Source organism: Parambassis ranga, chromosome 3 (genome assembly GCF_900634625.1).
Source record: "Parambassis ranga chromosome 3, fParRan2.1, whole genome shotgun sequence".
Classification (NCBI taxonomy): domain Eukaryota; kingdom Metazoa; phylum Chordata; class Actinopteri; family Ambassidae; genus Parambassis; species Parambassis ranga.
The window spans coordinates 24950901-24970542 of record NC_041024.1 but is presented as its reverse complement, the minus strand read 5'-3'; the positions used below and the strand labels follow the sequence as shown (position 1 = coordinate 24970542).

The 19642-nt window shown below is 39.6% G+C and overlaps 1 protein-coding gene across 4 annotated transcripts in view; it reads right to left on the bottom strand.

Moving 5' to 3' along the window:
* Nucleotides 1–19642, bottom strand: part of cemip (cell migration inducing hyaluronidase 1) — a 145220-nt gene that overhangs the window by 22666 nt on the left and 102912 nt on the right. For all 4 annotated transcript variants that reach the window (XM_028402658.1, XM_028402657.1, XM_028402659.1 and 1 more), the window contains 5 exons: nt 17515–17662; nt 16207–16398; nt 10796–10965; nt 8148–8357; nt 7059–7264 (listed from right to left, as the gene is read on the bottom strand). In XM_028402658.1, the coding sequence (XP_028258459.1) occupies nt 7059–7264; nt 8148–8357; nt 10796–10965; nt 16207–16398; nt 17515–17662 (926 nt within the window). The remainder of the gene's footprint in view (nt 1–7058; nt 7265–8147; nt 8358–10795; nt 10966–16206; nt 16399–17514; nt 17663–19642) is intronic.

Below are 19642 nucleotides of genomic sequence, written 5' to 3'. Positions count from 1 at the left end.
GTGAGAAAGAAGAGATGCTGAGGATAGAGTTAGGTGGAAACGGATGATTAGCTGGGGCGCCCCCAGAAGGGAAAGAGTTGAAAGAAGAAAAGGAGGATAATCAAAGAAATTTGTAATGGGACTTTCAAAGGTAGAGTCACCATCATTTGCCCCCCCTATTTATTGTGTTGCTAATTCTCAGTTAATTATGCTCTGGACATTGTGTGAGTAAATTAATTTGGTGGTTTGCTGGTCTTGTTAATTTAGCAATTATCCATTAAAAAAAAAAAGCTGTCCCATTTTAAAGCAGCCATTTTGAGAAAAGCAGCTCACATGTTTGCAGACCGTAAAAAGTACAATCTGAGTTTATTTGCAAATATATATTTGATGTATATTTAATGTATTTATTTGTGACATTTTGCCAATAGTTCTTGATCATTGATATCTTTGTTTTTATCTTTGATTTGTTAGGTTATTTGCTACTATGGTGCAAAACTATAAGACAGTAATCAGACAGCTTTTAGGAAATATTAAAATATTTTTATTTTGTTCAGTTTTATTTGACTTCCTTAAAAAAAAGATCAGAGTTTCATTTTAGCTTCTTGCACAGGTATGTATATGCCAGCACACATAGAGGGGGCAGAAACGTATGTGAGGAGACTCTAAGATTTCCAAGCCTGGATAACGTGTTTAACATTTAAAATGCTTTATTTTTATGCACGCTGCTAAGACACTTTGAACTATGTAAAATGGGTTGCTGGCAATGTGAGGAGGCACGCAGACCAGGCGCTGCAGTGTGCATTACAATAAGAATTACAATGTTGGATTAAATGATGATCGCTGTTATTGTGAAAAATAGATTCTGTGTATCCAAACATGACACGCTTTGAATAATACAGTTTCAGCTTAGAAAGGTGACAAACTCATCTGCAAACAGATTGTGTGAAAGTGGGTTTCCTTTCTGCCACAGCCCTCATCTTGACCTATCTGTTAACCTCCCTTCTCAATTATGCAGCCTTAACAAGGATATACACTCCTCGACTCATCACCCCCTGCAGCAGCTCAGTCTGGGTGATAAAAGAATTAGCTCAGTGTAATCAAGGTCTCAGCCAGCCCAATCAAGGTTTACCCCCCCCCCACCCCCCCACCCCCCCACACATACACTTCAGGCTCCCTGATGTATTTTCAGACGCAGACAATAAAAAGGGATTAGAGTCGCCATGTTTGATGGGTCGGCAGCGATGGTGTGATTGGATGGCTGTATTAGAAACTCTTGTAGTCAGTTATGCAAACATGCACTGCTGAATCATTTACATTGAAGTCTCTAAGGTAACTGCTCTCACTGAGGAGACGGTGACATGTTGGCTGCAATAAGGGAGAAAGTACTTTTCTTCAAATGTATTTCCCATTAAGGGAAAACATTTCTACTTATGATGATAAATTTGCAGTAAAAAATGTGGACAGCTTTACTGCGCTGAAATGGATTAATTGATTCTGGGTATACTTCACAAAACAAACTGACAGCTGCTGTCTGGTCTTCCTTTAAAGTATCACATCGCCCAAATTGTGGCAAAAGCACATTTTCTCCCTTCCCTTCAGTGGTATCGCTCTATACACATAGCTGTGGTTTTATTTGTCAAGATTGTTAAGTATCTATTTCTGTGATATATGCCTCTGAAGCAATTCCATAGAGGTGAATGGAATTTCATCTTTGGCCCTCACAGTTTTGAAAAATTGCTTTTTATGTGTGTGTGTGTGTGTGTGTGTGTGCGTGTGTGTGTGTGTGTGTGTGTGTGTGTGTGACATGAATGTGTGGGAGTGTACCGGAGCAAGACACTGGAAGCTTTAGGCTACAATTTCCAGTGAAGGATGAGGACGTGATGTCCTTTTCTACATGACAGAGGCCTGTTATTCTGACGACTTTGAATTTCACTGTGTGTTGAAATAGGTTTTTCAATATAAATGCATTATTATGGCTGATATTTTTTACGTTAAGACATGTAGTACAAAGAGTTTGTGAGTAAGTTTTTAAACTTCAACGTGATTGAAGTGGATTTTCTGACAACTGTCAATCACATGTGATCCATGAAAAATGCAGTGCTTTCAGTGGACACAGTGTTTTATGTGAACATGTACACATCAAACAACCTCTGCCACTGAAAAATGAAGCATATGCTGTAGTCTGAACAATTGCAGTTCCCTGCCCACAGTATCAAAGTATGATAAAAGCAGGGGTGATGACAGCTGTCAGAATTATGTATGGACAGAGACAAAACATCTCCCACTTCAAAACCTGGACAGAGACCATGAAAGAAGTTGTATCATATGACCATACTTCATAAGTTCAAAGTTATTTGTTCTTTTGTGGTCTGGTGATATAATGGAAAGCGGCACTGATGCTGTCTGTCTGTATGTATCAAATCAATAAAAATTTCAAATGACAAAAAAAGGTCATTTTTCCCTGCAGCTTTTGGTTTTACTCTTGTATTTTAGTCATTTTAGTACTCCACTGTCTGTGTGTCACATTAAAAGGTTTTATGACAGTTTCAGGACACTTTCTGTTCCACTTGAAACTCTGTTACATAGATGGAAGGGCCTTTCTCCTCAGACAGCATATTGTCCTCCTTTTTGGTGATGTAGGTTTGTGTTCTTCGAACTTTTAGCCCTGGCATTTCACAGGAGGAGATGCTAATCACTCTCCATTAATTATGGTCAGTTATATTCATTTCATTAAAGACATCACCCAAAATGAGCAGGAGCTCACTGTAAAGAGCCACCAAGTGTACACACTACACACAGTGATGGACAGTGATGCTCAATTTGAGTTTCATTTATCATGGGTCACGGGTTTAACTTTTGTTCTCCCTTTTGGATTTGTATATTTTCAAATATGTGTGTCAGCTATAGGCTTTATTTATTCCTGACAGCACAGATATGTATTCATTTTTTATTTATAAATGTGTAAATCCACACACACACACACAGGGAGCACAATGAGAAAATCATTCTAGTTTCATTGGAGATGTGTGAGGTAAAGCAGCTTAGGGTGATTAATATGAATTGAAAGCGCAGATTTGCAGCTTAGCATATCGCTGCATTTACCTCAAACTCTCCCTTTTTCCACCATTTCCCCTCTACACTTTTATTTTTTCTAATTTCTATGGATCTTTGTACATCTGTCTGCCTCTCTCCTAAATCCATCTTTAAACAAACAAACACACAAACAAAAATCAAGATACTTTAAGTCCTCATGGTGACATGTGGTAAAGAGGAAGAAAAAGAAGAATTAAAGCTGCAAGCAGCATTGCGGGCCCTCGCGCACCTTGCGATCCGCGGGGCTATCGCTGTCTTCTCTCCTATGCTCTTGTCTCCCATACTCTCCTGTGCTATGCTCTCCTCTACTCTCATTTGCAGAGGTGTACAACAAACACATATTTACAACCAATCTTTCCTGTTAGCAGTAGGTGGCGCTATGACCGTATCATCCTATTAGTATATATAACTGTTCAGACTCGGGTCCAGACTTTTGTAAGAGTTTTGGAATGCGTCTATTCCCTATGGTGTCCTGAGTGGACATGGTGACTTTCAGCTCAATTCTATGAAGTATGCGAGGCGTGAAAAGTTTTGCAGCAGGGTCACACATCGCCAAAAATGGCCACAAACCTTCAAATGGCGGACTTCCTGTTGGGTTTGGAGGGGGGGTCCAAGAGACTTTTTTGTGCGTCTTGAGGTGATACATATGTGTGCCAATTTTCATAATCCTGTGTCAAACCGGCCAGAGGGGCTACGCGTTGGGGGCGCTATAGAGCCATTTTTATATGTGCATTTCAAAAGTCAGCAAATTTCAAAATTTTTCGGGCAAATGAATTTTTCTACCAAGTTTGGGTGAGTTTTTGGGCATGTTAAGGCCCCCAAAAATGCGATCTAAGGGGGGGAAAGAAAAAAAAAAATAATAATCCTAAGGGTTTCAATAGGGCTCTTGCACCATTCGGTGCTCGGGCCCTAAAAATTTATTATTGGAGTCTTAGAGTGGTGGATAAAGTGGTGGATAAAGTTCACTATTTGGTGTGTCTTTCTCTGTAGCCTATAGAAGAGTACTGTCAGTAACATGTGGGATGGGCACAGCTACAAACACTGACCTGCTGATCAGTAGATGTACATTATACATGAAAGTAATGTATAATGGTTAGTTGGAAGTTCAATGAGTGTATTCTCTCTCTTGTGACTGTTACCATAGTTACCTGCTTCCTTTTTGTCTCATTGGGCTCAATGTCTTGCATGTTACTCAAAGTGTGTGACTTGTGTGTGTTTGAATTCTGCACACTGAGTAGGGTTAGAGGATTAATTTAAATTAAATATATTTTTGAACACTTTACACATTACAACCACTCATATATCAGCTTTAAGTTTTAATAATTTACGAGGATTCAACTTTTATTCTACTTAGTAGACTAATAATGTATTCTCCTTTACACAGAATACCATTACACCCACAGTGACTTTCATTTATAGTAAAAATAACATGACAAACAATTTAGTTTAGCTAATTTTCTTATAATACATCTCTTTGTGTATATTTGCATTAGCTGTAGCATGGGTGAAGTCAGGCACTTCAAGGATAGCAACGGATGGAGCCACCATACTGAACTTCAGAGCAAAATATCCCAAGAATGTTTTTATGTTGCTTTGATGAATCTATGCCACAAAAAGTGGCAGTACTGAAGACAAATGAAGGTCAAGCATAGTCCATGGAACAGACCAACGAGAACCAGCTAGCAAATAATAATAAAGGCAACCAGGCTAAAATGACTAAATGACTAAAATATTTATATATATTTTATATTTTTTTGCTGTAATTATAACCTCACCAAACATATATACATGCTCATACAGTTAGCTAAAGGTTATTTTGATATTCAGCCTGCATATCTTTGGGGACAAGAACAAATAGCTGTCAGTGTGCAGGTCTAGTGCAACTTTGTATGTGTTTAAATGGAAGCTGGGAAACAATGAACTGATGCTTAAAAATCAAACCAACTGCCATGTAGCTCTTTCCTCTGATGGCCATCCATGGCTTGGATGGATGATTTGGACTTGTTGGTTGTCAAGTCCACACACGCACACATGCATGAATATTAAATGAGCAAAACATTTAGGTCCTAGCACATTCATCTGGCTCAGTTTAAATGACAGTTTCCATCCCCTTCATGCAGCCCACATGTCTCCTTTTCCTGGCAAATCGCACCACAATTTATTGTACTCATCTGAGCATTTAAATTCAACACATACACAACAATAACTGAGGAAGAGATGGAGGGAGCCATGGGGGAGTGTGAAAGCTGACTGGAAATTAATCATCATAAATCTTGCAGGGGAAACGTTGTTAGTGCAATCATGTTTGATAAAATTGGCATTTTTCAACCACAGTAATAAATACACTGGGGTTTGGAAATCATTACAGAATACAATGATACAGACCATTTGGACAATATGCCTCATAATCAATGCAGAGCATTGTGTACTCCTAGGCTGTTGTAATTAGATAGATTAGAAGAGAAGCATCAAAGTAAAGGAGCAGAGAGTGTGGTGGTGTTAGAAGCAGCGAAATCTTCTAGTCTACCTTCATGATGAAGAGCAGGTGGATGACTCCAAATCAGGGTAAAACCGGTGCCTTTATGCATGCCCTTGCTGTTTTATGCTCTGCAGCTCGAGGCACAGGCAGTGTGGTGAGATAAAAAGTCATGTGACCTAGATTAAACTGCTTTATATTCTGAGCTGCATCTTTTTGCTTTAAATATAATGCCACTTTAACAAAGTGATGGTTCAGGGCAAAAGCCGACTGCTCCGGGTGTGTGTGTGTGTGTGAGCATGTTTGCATGCATATGGTGGAAACTGCAGTGCTAGGCTTTGCCTCAGGCTGATTGTAGCAGGTAACTTTTCACATGGATCTGCATCTAATATATGTGTTTGAGGACTAATTCTTCATTTGACATCAAATGATTTAATGGCAAATTCTCTTGACACCACTTTTGGAAGACATTCATCACATCAATAGGACTTTGACTGGCACTTTAACAATTGTTTCAGGCATGGGCACCTGACCAGAACAGAAGGAACAGAACAGAATACACAGTGTAGTAAAGTAGAGGAGTGTTGGGAATGGCTTTCAGGCTTTTGGCAGGTCTTTGTTCAGAGAGTGCAGGATGTAATGAAAAGAGAGTCATGTATAAGAGCCAGGAATGCATTTAAATGAGAGCTCAGGTGGCAGTCAAAAAATTGTCCTGCAATCAATGATCTGAAACTACCACTGGCAACAGTACTGGCAAATGCAACAGCGCTCACCGCTTGGAGATCACAAACAGAGCTAGCTGCCAGCGGCTAAAAACAGGACTACAGTCTGCAGTGAAACTCCGGAGAACAGAAGGTGCCAAGGATTGAGGTAAGCTCACACATATGTGTTCTGTCCACATTTCTCTTAGTGTTTGTTGCATCACTGTCCAAGCCAAGCAAACTGAATGTAATAATAGGTTTTTAGGTGTCTTTCCTCTGTTTCTGCTCAGCAACAATACTGATGATATTGTGAGGATGTACACTTTCTAAAGCAACATCCCTACATCCATATTTGATCATGTCATAATTGCATGCATAAAGTTAAGACAAGACAGTTTTCAAGTTTTCTTCAGGTGATCTATTTAAATGATATGTATGATCATGAGTTGGCAGATAATTGAAAATGGAATCTATGATTTTAAGAAATGAAAAATAATTGCAGGTGCAGCGCATTTCGTAAACTTTGCAAACAACAAAGACACACATAACGCAACGTACATCTACAATAGCGTAACACTTTCTTTCCCTACAAACGATTCTAATTATCTGTTTTTTGTTTTATCTTTCAGAAATATGTGTGGATCATATCATAATTCCTAGTGCATGAACTTATCTTTGTTTCCTGTCTCTCAAATCGAAACTAAATGTTCACTCAATCTCTGCAACTATTCTGACTCTTGTTTGTATTTGTATGTTCTGGTGCTTCACATAATTTTGCCCCAGTGTGTGTGTGCATGCCTGTGTCTCACCTGCAGTCTTGCCGTGGGTTGGCCACATATCCTGGGTAAGATCCATCGGTGATGTGGCGACACATTTTGCTGTCTCTGTCTGAAGGCAGCAGGGTCCCTGCTCTCACCATCATACCCAGACAGTGGTCAAACGTGTTCCTCTCCTCTGGTCCGTCCTCTGTGAAGAAGCAGTGGCCTAGTGTCTCGTACCCCACTACATCCTTCACCTGCGAGGAAACACAGGTTGAGGTTGAATTTAGTTACATCACACTGTCGATGTTCTGTTCCAAATATAAACATACAAATTCATCTGATACAGATTTTGTCTCTATGAAACAGCAGGCAAGTGATGTCATTACTTAGTGAACAGATGCAATCAGGAATAAATATATCTAAATATATATATATATATACAGTTCTTGCAATGTTTCACATTTAGCAAGTAGCTACCAACCATTAAGACATCTGCACAGAACATCTGATATGTACTCTGCTACATGTGTGGTGATACCAGAGACTGCATAAAGATGGGCGCCGTGCACAGACATGCGAAAAACAGCAGTCCCTCCTGCAGCCTCCAGGGGCGGCTCCAAAACTGAGTCAATACCCATACAGCTATTCAGATATCCAACTTTACAGCATAAATAAACATGTTTAAAAACTCTGTTAGTCTCTCAATTGGTCTCAAATGGAGGAAGAATTTTTATGGAGTTCACTCATTTTTAACAGTATTAAGACGATTTCACATAATTAGGGGTGTGACTGCTTTTAGTGATGGGCATGCTCCGACTCACATTGCGAGCCTTTTGCTTCTACTGCCCACCCACCACAGGTCCATGCCCACTTCACTTCATTGTCTTTATTTGGATAACAGACTCAAAATGGCTCTTCAGAAGTGTATGGATTTGTTTACACTGTTTACACACAGCAATATTGTGTTAAACCATGGCTTGCCAAGGGACACGCTTGAGAAAATACTTATGTGAAGTATTTACACTTATGTGAAGATTAATATTTGGCACTCTGGTTTGTATGTTCTGCTTAACTCTGTTCCACTATAACTATTTAGAAAATAGACAAACTGTGCTTGAGTGGATTTGCAGAACTGACCAGCAGTCCATTGGAGCCGTGGATGGTCACACAACGGGAGAAAGAGTGGTGAATGGAGAGGTCACTGACGTATGTCGGGGGGTCATAGCCTCCCCTCTCATCCACATCTCCGTTCATGTGAAAATGGACTGGGTAGTGTCCCATCGTCTGCTGGCCCATGTGCAGGAGCTCCACCCCGGATATGTGAACAGCCCTGAAACCGCGCTCCACCTGATGACAGAGGTTACACACAGTTACAGTTACTATGTCAAAAATAAGCACAAAAATCAGGGACTGACTAAGAGCGATGCAAGCAGAAGCAGATTAAAAGATACAAAGGATAGAGGAAAAATAATTTAAGGACTTGTTACAGACAGTTGAGAGTTGGAGTAAAGAATGAAAAGAAGGGCAGATTGAGTGAATAAAGCACATTAGAGAGCAGAGTGGCTCAGTGATGAAGAGCAGCCTTGTTCCACAAATCAGAGCCACTGTTGCATCAAATCAGAAGAGACATTTGGCTGATTTTCTTTTTATTCTTTAAAGATTATAGCCTTTGAGAAAGCAACAGCCCCTTGTTGTTTAAAACAAAGAAAAATATTAGAAAGTCTACTCTGTTATAATTCCATTATAGTGTAGATATGAGGTTTTAACACAAGAGCAACGGCGCAACTGTTTAGGAGGAGCATGCTCTGAGGCATTCATTTTGAAGGGCTCCAATGAAGTCTCACTGGGGCTTTCCTTTACTAAGTGTGTGTTGCTGGTACACACACCCATGCATGAGAAATATGTGACATGAGGTTGTGCTGGAAATTTATAATAGAATATGATAGCTTGCCCTGGGGAGAAGGAGGCATGAGGAATACAGCCACAGCCTCCCTCTCTCTGTCTCTTGCTGCTTTCTGCATGAGTCTGTTATTTCCTCTTCTTTCCTCCTGCTGACAGACTGCCAATCTGTAGTGTTGGTCAGCTGTTCTAATCTAACTTTTAATAGTGCTTCAGCACATTCAGTTCTAACTGGAGGAAGTATCCACATAGGTAAATAGCACACTTCCAGGATATTTTTTATTCGGGCAGTCTAGTGGCACAGCACATGCCAACAAAGTTGTCTGTGATGAATTAAATTAAATTGAATAACAAACCACATATGAAACAATAGCAAGAACATATTCTAAATCCTAACAGGGTAGTATTTTCTTGAGATGCCTGCATGAAACCAGATATGTACAGACTAGAAATGTGACATTGTTGGTCTACCATTTGAATATAAAATGAAAGCTTAGTAAAAAGTTCACTCAGGTGGACTAACTTCCTTTCTTCTAACACTTTTCTCCTGAACTGACACAAACCAGTTTAATCTTCAGTCAATCAACCTGACCCTAACCAAGCACTCTTAAGTATAATGTCTATTATTATTATTATTATTATGTATATATATATCATCACCCCAGCACCTTTGCATGGGAAAATTTTCTCTAACATTGAAAGCTTCCATTTAAAGGAACTACTTCCCATGCTTCCTTCCAGGGTCCAGGGACCAAAAGTTTAATTTCCACTGATCACAATAAAAATGTCTCTTTAAAAGTTTCTTGCTTTGTAAAAGTTTTCTGATGATTCAAATAAGTTCATTTACTGAAATAAATAGAGACTGCTTTGTAAGTTAATGCTGTTTCTCTTGCATTAGGCAGCAAGTTCTAAATATATCCATTCATCGTTATTAAAACAAAGTGAAAACAAAAAAAGCATATTTAAAATTCTGAAAATTCTGCTTTGAATAGATTTGGCTCCTTTGATTGTGCACATTAAATGATGACAGAAGCAAAAGCTGCCATTAGAAATAAAATTAAATTCAATAACAATAAAGGCATTGTCTATTTTTAAAACACCCAGCTTAAGCTTATTATTAATACTCTGACAAAGTCTGAAGTCCTAATGAGTCCTAATTTACATTTAAGACATTGCTTATAGCCGAATGTATTAATGCACAAGCAAAAGAATGGAGTTATTGAAGATAATTATAACTAATAACAATATTTAACTTACTTAAAATATTATATATGATTTAGAAAAGGTTTTTTCAACCACGTTCTTTCTGGCTAGTTAGCCCTACATACATCCAAGAGAACGCCTGTACCTGTACCCGTGAGTGTACTCTAACCATCAGATGACCTCTACTTCATGCTCTCCTTCACTAGATTATTTGTCTACATCATTAATGTATTCTATAACACAGTGTTTATTGTTTATTGTCTTTAGCTTAGCTAACGTTCCGTTACTGGATGTTTTATTGTTATTATGCCTCATTGTATTGGCCATGTTCAATCGGTATGGTGTTACACAGTGGCTCTGCTGATGCATACAGATGTGTGTATTCTTCAATTTTTTTTCTATAGTAAAAATGTTAATTTTAAATAACTTAATTTTTGATGGATGCATCGAGGACACAATAAAAATAAGTCGGTGTCAAACTACCTGCCAACATTTGCATATTATTGGCTATGGGCCAATACCTCAATTTAAGACAAACATCTGCTGATGTGGACTTCTTGTAAATAATATCCTGAAAAAAAATGTGTGTTCTCTGCACTTTCCAACAAAGTGACGTCCTAATATTTTGCCTTTGGTTGAGGATAGGCAGCAAAAACAGTGACTTTTTGAAGATAACATTTTACCTTCAAATGTCCCCCAAATGTGTCGAAGTCAAAGAAATTGCAGGCCTCATTTCCATAGCAGCCAGGCTCCATCTCACCACGGAACAGGATGTTACGATTCAGGAGGCCCACCTCCGCCCTCATATCTACCCCGTCCACTTCCTCGCCTATGTGGATGTACAGGGCCTTACCTGCACACACATACAGGACAAGACATTCATCATAACATCATAACCACTTTTATTTATGCCAGATTTAAGGCACAAACTATACCTCAGGTCAAGGGCTCTAAATTAAAAACAGCTGTTGATTCCTCCATACATACTGCTGACAGCTACTGTTCTCAGCCCATTATGAGCTGAGTGTTCTTTCTCATCACAGACATATACGGTACTTTTTGTGTGTGTCTGTCTGTGTGTGGCAGATGTTTCACTTAATTGCAATGGAGAGCATAATGGTGCAGCTGAGTCAGAGCCTGTAGCACGGCTTATTCTTTATAACAGAGAATGAGCAGGCAGCACACCTTACAATTAACAGTGAACAGAGCGAGGCACTTGTACACACATACATGCATGTGAGAATGCTGACCTTGAATTACTTTTCATCAATAACAGAGTGTTGAATAAATATAAAGAAACAGCATATTTATATTGCACAAGTAATCAGTATCTGTCGCCAGACACTGCACAGCACTTGTTAATGATCTCTATTTTAGCTGAACTTGCTGCATTGATTCGTCACTGTTGGCCACCAAAGACAGTCAGTCTTTTTCTTCCTGTTGATATTAGAGCTGCAACTAATGACTATTTCAATAGTCGACTAGTCATTGACTACTAGTGACTAGTCGACTATTAGTCCACTACTTTAGACCGCTAATTTCTCATTGCTTTATCCGCCTCCATGCTGCTGCCAGGTATCTCTGCTACTGCTTAAATGTCTGAAGCTGATCTTGGGCCGAACCCCTCGATTCCTATATCTGGCCGAAGTGCATTACCACCGAATCTAAACAGTTACTCCACACCGACTAAACAAACGACTCATCAGAGTTTCGATTCTGGAACCTCTTGCACCTAAACCGCCAATCATCCCGCTACACCATGAGTCAGAGAATCATTCACCGCTGCAAATGTGTTACACTTGCATGCCATGCGATGACATCACAAACAACCTGTCCACGAATTGTGCCGTAGACTATTAGTCGACTATTTATTGCATTTTCATCTGTAGCCACAGCTGCCTAGTGTTTACTATCATGTCCGTTTTTAGTAAAGTTTTTATATATCTAATCTCCTGATGATGAACCTGATCATATTAATACAGTTACCAGCTGTTGTGTCAGTATCTTTATCAGGTCTTAACAATCTTAACAATAACCTGTACCCAGTAACCTTTTGAGCATGCATACTTGCTAAGTTGTTCTATAATTACTGTTTCCATAGTTCATTCAGTAGCATTCCAATGGAACTGGATTATACTTAACTTTAACCTTCAAGCAGATAGCTAAATAATAGCCTTTGAGTCAGTGTGCGATTTATAATCTGATCAGTTTATTAACTATGGTGGAAGTGAAAGCATGTTTATGTTCTTAGCCAAAACTTTGTGTGGAGATTGGGTGTGTTTCTGCTGCTGGTGAAAGGAGCAGCGGTGCTGACAGTGGTAGTAGGGTGGCTGTAACTGACTTGATTTAAAAAAGTTCATTTGTTCCATGAGTGAACACAATAGCTGTGCAAGAAGCTCAGCAGCTTGAGAGATTGTTGCCAATGTTTTGAGTCTGTTCTCTATCCTCATACCTGTCATCACTTTGAGGTTTCTCCCTCTGAGGGAAGGTCCTAAAATTTGTATGGCTCTCTGATTTTATTATAAATGACTGCAGCATAGTCTATATTAAGTATAGAAAGCAAAGCAGATTTGGTGTACTCAAATACACACACACACACACACACACACACACACACACACACACACACACATACACACACACACACACACACACACATATATATATATATATATATATATATATATACATATATATACCTATATCACACAGCTGCTAGATCAGACTGATCCTTCACTGGTATTCCATTTTAAATTATTGATAGCTGTTCTTACTTCAGTTATCAAAGAAATTGTTCCTGGTTAAGAGAGATAATTACCTATGTGAGCACATGCAGTTTGTGTTAATGACTTTACTTCCTACAGTACATTTATGTCCTCTGGCTTGTTGTACATAATAAAGAAAGAACTTAGCTAAAACCTGCCTTTAATGAATGGAATAATATCTTGTGTGCATCTATGTGACTGTGCAATTGCTTTTGTCACACTTGAAAGGAAAATACACACAGAACACACACCACAGTCTGAGGTAGGAGTTGGTCAGACAACAGCTTGGCTGACCTAGATTCTTTCAAGCCCATCGTTCAGGTTCACACCCACACTTCCAGTGGACATCAGCAAATTTGCAAGCTACAGGTATTTTTTTTAAATAGAGAAGGAAATGCAGTGATGGTGAGAATAAAAGCAGAAACAATAAGACACAACAGCAAATTAAAAAGAGTGTTGCTGAACCACAAAAGCTCTGTTCCACACGTCCTTCACTCCTCCTTAACATTACAAATGTGCTGATTAGGAAAGAAAAAGACATGCCAAGGAAAAAAATGAAATCAAAGGATTATTCAAGTGTGAAATGACGACCTAAGATCACACACCCACGTACGCTAAATCTCCTTTTTCCCTTCCTACTCCCTCCCACAGCATAGCCACAACTAAAAAAACTCTTGACTGTCTGTTGACTAGCTTTTGCCTATCCAGTTGATGAAGAAAGCAGTGGTTGTCCACTAATCATGATGTTGAGAGATCAATCCCCTTCTCTAGCTAGTGTCCTTGGGCAGGACACTTAACCCTGAGCTCAGTTCAAAGCTTTTGTGCTATTTGGACATGTCGTCACTGATGAGCCTGGGGTCATTGGGGGTTTTAGGTCTTCATCAGACATCTTGGCCCGAGCGACCCAGTCAGAGTTGATCAAGTGACTTGTGTCCAAGTGGTCCACTACACCGTGAATCCCCTCTCCTGCCACAACCTTGATGCCTCTGTGAAGTTGCTGTCTTTTGATTTCAAGGAGCTTCAGAGCTCGCAGCAGTGTCCGATCAATGAAGCTCTGACACCCTACCTCTACTGGTTTGCAACAACTTCTCTAGCCATCGCATTCTGCAACCAGCTCCGCATATTTTGCTCTTTTTGCTCTTTTGCTTGTCCACGCTGCAGTACTAGGAGTCTGAGTGTACTGTACCAAGATTCTAATACCACTGGCTCCACTGCTTGCTGGATGGCATTACTGACAACCTTCTATGCCATGTGAAAGCTCTAAATTCTCTAGATTTGGAGCAAATCATCACTTTAAGTTTCAAGTAGGTTCTTCATGTAACTGCTGATTGGTTTTTATTAGTTTTACTGGATCAGTTCTCAGTAGATGTTTTCCTGACTTAGATTTCCTGGTACAACTGAATTGGAGAGATGCAGTTGAGCATTGCGATGCTCCAGGCCACTGCTCCATTCTGCAACATTTATTTGCTTCACTCATAATCATTTATGCCATTTAGAACCATCAAAAGTTCAACACGAACACCCAGGCAAAAGTTATTGGACTCAAACTGATAAATAGCCCTGGGCTATCTGTCTCTGTGTCTCTCTCGTTCATCTCCCAGCACTCAGTTGCCAACAACGACAAAAACAACACACCCTCCCTGTTTGTGCATAACCCCAAGGGCTGCAGGACAGACTTGATTATCACTGCGTGTTCAGTGCTGCAAAGTGGCACACGAGCAGGAATTAATGAAAAGGATTACAGTCATGAGAGTGACAGGAGCTCTGAGGAGAAGCCTCGGGTGCACAAATGTAGGATTTCCACCCTGGATGGCAAAATACCAGGTGACGTCAGAGACGCGAAGAAAAACAGAGTTGAAGGTGAGGGGGGCTATTAAGCACTGATCTTCCAGTGCAGCAAGGCAGGGGAGAAATGCCAGCAGCTCAGGCAGAGATTTGAAAATAAATCTTGGACTGCAAAATTCAAAGTGAAGGAAATGCAAAGTTGACTTTTTTGTTGTGTGAACTAGTGCTGGGAAGAGACAGCTGAGAGTGGAAACGTCATGTCATGTTACTGCTGACTTATAGCCGCTGCGTTCCCAGGGACAAAGTCCTTTCGAATTGAGAAAAACAGTGAGGGCTGACAAGGCTGACCTAAACAACTGTGTTGAATGTGTGTGATGCAAAAAGACAGAAAGAAAATTAGTGTCTATACTTGTACATATGCCTTCATATCAGCATGCAAGGTAGCGTGTAAGTATGTGTGGCAGCGTGAATAGGCTCAGTCAAGAACACACACTCCTCCAGGATGCAGGCTGAGACTTTCTCTTGGCCCTGGCTCAGACCAAACACCTTCTACTGACTCCCACACACTGCTCTAGGCTGTCTCCACCTGGCTTCTATCGGCTTTCCAATTACTGCTATTTTTAAAAAAGTGCTAAAATATATAAAAGATTCAAATTTCTATGGTATGTTTACATGATTACCACATTGTCTTTAACCTCTCAGATTAACGGAGGAATTGCACTGCTAATCCAGGATATATTTCAGATGGATTAGTTCAGTTTTCTTAAAAATGTTATGTGGAACATTCTATATGTGATGAACCAAAGGCACAGGCTCAAAGTTGGAGCTACCAAAACAGTGCTAGGTGGAGCATGGGAACAGTGCAGCAGCTGTTAGTGAATGAAAACATGTCCCGAAACACTTCACTGCTGTGTTTCCACACGCACGGCTCTTCTTCTAATTCTCCATAGACATTAAAGGATTGCTAATATAATATCTGAGTGCCTCATTTTCTGCTTGATTCCAAAAATTGACAAATTCATGGACGATGAGGAGCACATGAAGGCAGTAAGGGTAATCTTTTTAAAAAAATACATTAAGTGATGCCAGAGGCAGCTAAACAGAGCTGAAATAGAACATCAGTAGCACATTACTGAGTGGATAACAGCTATATATCCTCAGGCTGATCTGGCCCGGATAGCTTGCTCGCAGTTTGCCAATTATTTTAGCAACAAATGTAACAAAGTAAACAATACTAGATTGATGCAGTGTAGCAAGGAAGTAAGCTTAGCTAGCTCGTTCACATGCTAGACAATTAAATGATTCGACAGTTAAACTCTAATCTAATAATAGCAATTATTCTGAATTTAAAAAAATTATTAACAAGCATCACGTAGGGATCAGTTTTTCATGATTTTCAAATATGATCTTGTAAACTGCAAGATGTGATACAATTAGCAGATATTTATGTACAGACGTTTTCATGATCTGGCCACTTCTTCACTCAATGAGATAATTTAATAAAGACTACTCTACAAAAAAAAAACATTCACTTGTTCTCTTACCTTTGACCTTCACCTGGTTGGATGCGCATATAGGACATGGCAACAGAGTAAACTCCTCAGCCTGGTGCATGGAGTAATCTGTACTGGCCACCACCACCCTATCCCCAGACCTCCACCCGGCAGGCTCATCAGCCAGCTCCAGGATGCTGCTGTCCGACAGTATGTCAATGGAAATGGAGGCCTGTGGACGAACTAAAGGTGCAGATAGGAACAGTTAGAGTTCATAGTGTAAAACAAAGCTGGCACACTGCACTGCTACACACTAGTCTACACAGGGTTGGTTGAATCTAATCCATGTACAGTGAATAATAAGTATATATTCCCTGTTTTATATTCCCACTCAATAAGGTCACCCAAAATAATTATCTGTTTCCTAAGATAACAAAATCTCCAGTTAATTTCATTGAATATTCTTCCATGTTTGTTTTGCTCCGCTTGATCACAGTGTGCCAGTTAATTCTGAGTAATCACAGTTGGTGTTGTGGATCATAGCCAGAAGGGGATTAGACTAGTGATGCCTGAAGCATGATAGCCAACTTTGAGTGAAATTAAACATATGGATAGCTCTAAGACAGTTTCCAAAGTCACTCTACTAGATGGAACTTATATTGTAACCACATGCTAGAAATACTGAGACCATCCAATAATCTCTTTTCTCAGTCCATTATTCAAAAATGTGTGTTTGTCATTCAGGCTTAAGCTTCACCTAGTGTTGTCTTTTGAGGATAACCAATAAGGATGTTTTTGAAAAGATGTTTTCCTTTCCTTGCATTAAAAGCTACAGATACTAAAACTAAAACCAGAGGTTTACAGTAGAATGACCAACATCTGTGGTATTTTGAGTTAGACATAAACATATGTGTTTAAAAAAACAAAAAAAGGGAAAAAAATAACAAATGAATTCAAATCTTAGCCTGAAATGTCAGTTTTAATTCAGAATAAAGGCGAGCAAAGGCTTTCTCTGGAGTTGCACAGCATGGGAGTACTGTGTGCATGAGGGGGGCAACTGTAGTGTAATGCAAATGGGTTGTACCCAGTGTCAACCTTGACAAAAGCAACACTCTATAGCACACTCCGCATAGCAGATTTACAAAAGCCACAGTGACAAGTCCAGACAAAGGTCCATAGTATCTCTCTGTGGCTGAAGCAGCACCATGATGTGGGCTCCTCATTCCACCCATAGCAGCCTGCCCACACATAACTTGCGCTTTGGACCACAGCCAGCTTGTTAGTCTCTCTCTCTCTATATATATATATACCTATACTCATACTGTACACATAAACAATGTCAGAAGGTAAGGAACGTACCCAGTTTTCCACAAAGGAAGCGAACCCTGTAGTTTTGACACAAGCCATGAGTCTGATCTTTGTTAAGACACACAAAGCCATAGTCCTTGTCATTCCTGTAGATCACATCGCCGGTCAGATTGGAGGGTACACCATCATGGGTCTCAGCCTGGACAATAAAGGACAGATAAATAGGAACACAGTCAAAAAAGTAATTACATGCCTGGGTTGAATATTTGACTCCAATTGGTCAATCGTAGTATTCTCTAGTCTGAACAGCGCAAAGAACTGTGGAGGACAATATCCGCTCAAATAAAACAGTGTGCTGATTGATTGATTTTAAATCAATGCAACAAGTAAAAATATTGATTTTTACATTAGATGTAATAAGTGTGCAGTCATTATAGCAGATTCAATCCCTGCAGGGGCGTAAAGCAAGGGTCTTTATCACTCCACAATTACAATATCCGTGTATTGAGCTCCTAGCCAGCATATGTTCCTCATATGCTAACATGTTAGTGCTACTGAGACAACTACCTTTGCAGCTACATTAATCATTTTCTTTTTTATTTCAGTTTTCTCTTAGATTAATATGTGTTTTGCTATGCTTATGCTGTTTTATCTTTTTATAGATATAAGGTGAAACATAACTCACTTTCTTCTATCTCTGGACAGTATAAATTTGTTTTCCAGGCAGAAAAATGAACACTAACTAAAGTGTAACTATGGAGTGAGAGAAAAAGTTCAAGTAAAAAAACAAATACATAAAAAACTAAAAAAGTCCGTCTGTTGACAGTGAAAGGAAGAAAGAGTCATATGTGCAAGAGCAGCTTCCCCATAGCAGATTCAGTAAAATCCATAACTAACGGGTACTGAGAGGCAGTATAAAGACATGCAGTCGCTTCGCTGCTGTGTATCTGTATGTATGTATCTGTCATATATCTATATGACAGATACATATTTTAGCGAGCACTTTATGTTGACGCTTACGTTCCTACCCAAACATTTTGTTAACTAAGTGAAAAGCATACTGGAACTGGCAAAAACCATACTGGCCCAAACCAAAAACAACAAAAATATGACATGCACTGAAACATGAATTTTCGGAATCACCCTATCTATAAGCAAGTTCTACTACAATAAATGTCTAAATAGCTACGTAGACCTAATGTTATGTTTTATATCTTTTTACTTTGGCAGCAACAAACAGATTTTTGAGTCACTTGGAATTGTAGTACAGGTGATATTAAACTACACTGAATACGTGGTGCAGTACATGTTCATTTTCAATGAATACAGGCATCTAAAACATTAAGAAATACACTGTCTGGCTTATTTTGTTGGCAAACAACAGCAATTTCAAGGCCACCATCACAGAGGGTTAGAGCTCAGTGTTCTATTGTTTCACATTCAGTCTAGACGAAAGAACTCACTTGGACAGAGTCCTCCATGTCAGTGTTTGCATAACACAAAGCTCAGTACATTTCCACATTTCCAGTGGGTCTTAGCATTAGGCAACTACAACCTCAGAGGAACAATATAGAACTTTTTTCACTGTACCATTTATTTAGCAAAAATGACGCCATGAAGTGTCTTACAGCTTCCATAGCAAGCTGTAAGACACTTCCATAGGACGCTGTAAGAAAGGTAGGTAATTGTGTGAGCTGCAGCAGGTGCTGCTGATCATCATGAACAGACCTCTATAAAAACAGATGTTTTGACAGTTTGCTGCTCTGGAACATTCAGGTGTGTGTTAACACAATGACACGAGAAAAAGACATAAACATGTTAGAGAAGCAGATGTTGCTGCACATCAATCTGAAAGACTTAAAAAACCATCCATCCATCCATAATCTATTAACCCGCTTTGTCCTGCAGTGCAGGGTCACGGGGGGCTGAAGCCTATCCCAGCTAACTACGGGTGAGAGGTGGGGTACAGCCTGGACAGGTCACCAGTCCATTGCGGGGCAACATAGAGATAGACAACCATTCACACTCACACGCATACATACAGGCAATTTAGAGTGACCATTTGACCTAACAAGCACATCATTTAGAATGTGAGAGGAATGTGAGAGGAAGCCTTAAATCCTACGAAGGCACAGGGAGAATGTGCAAACGACTTATAAAACCATTTCAAAATATTTGG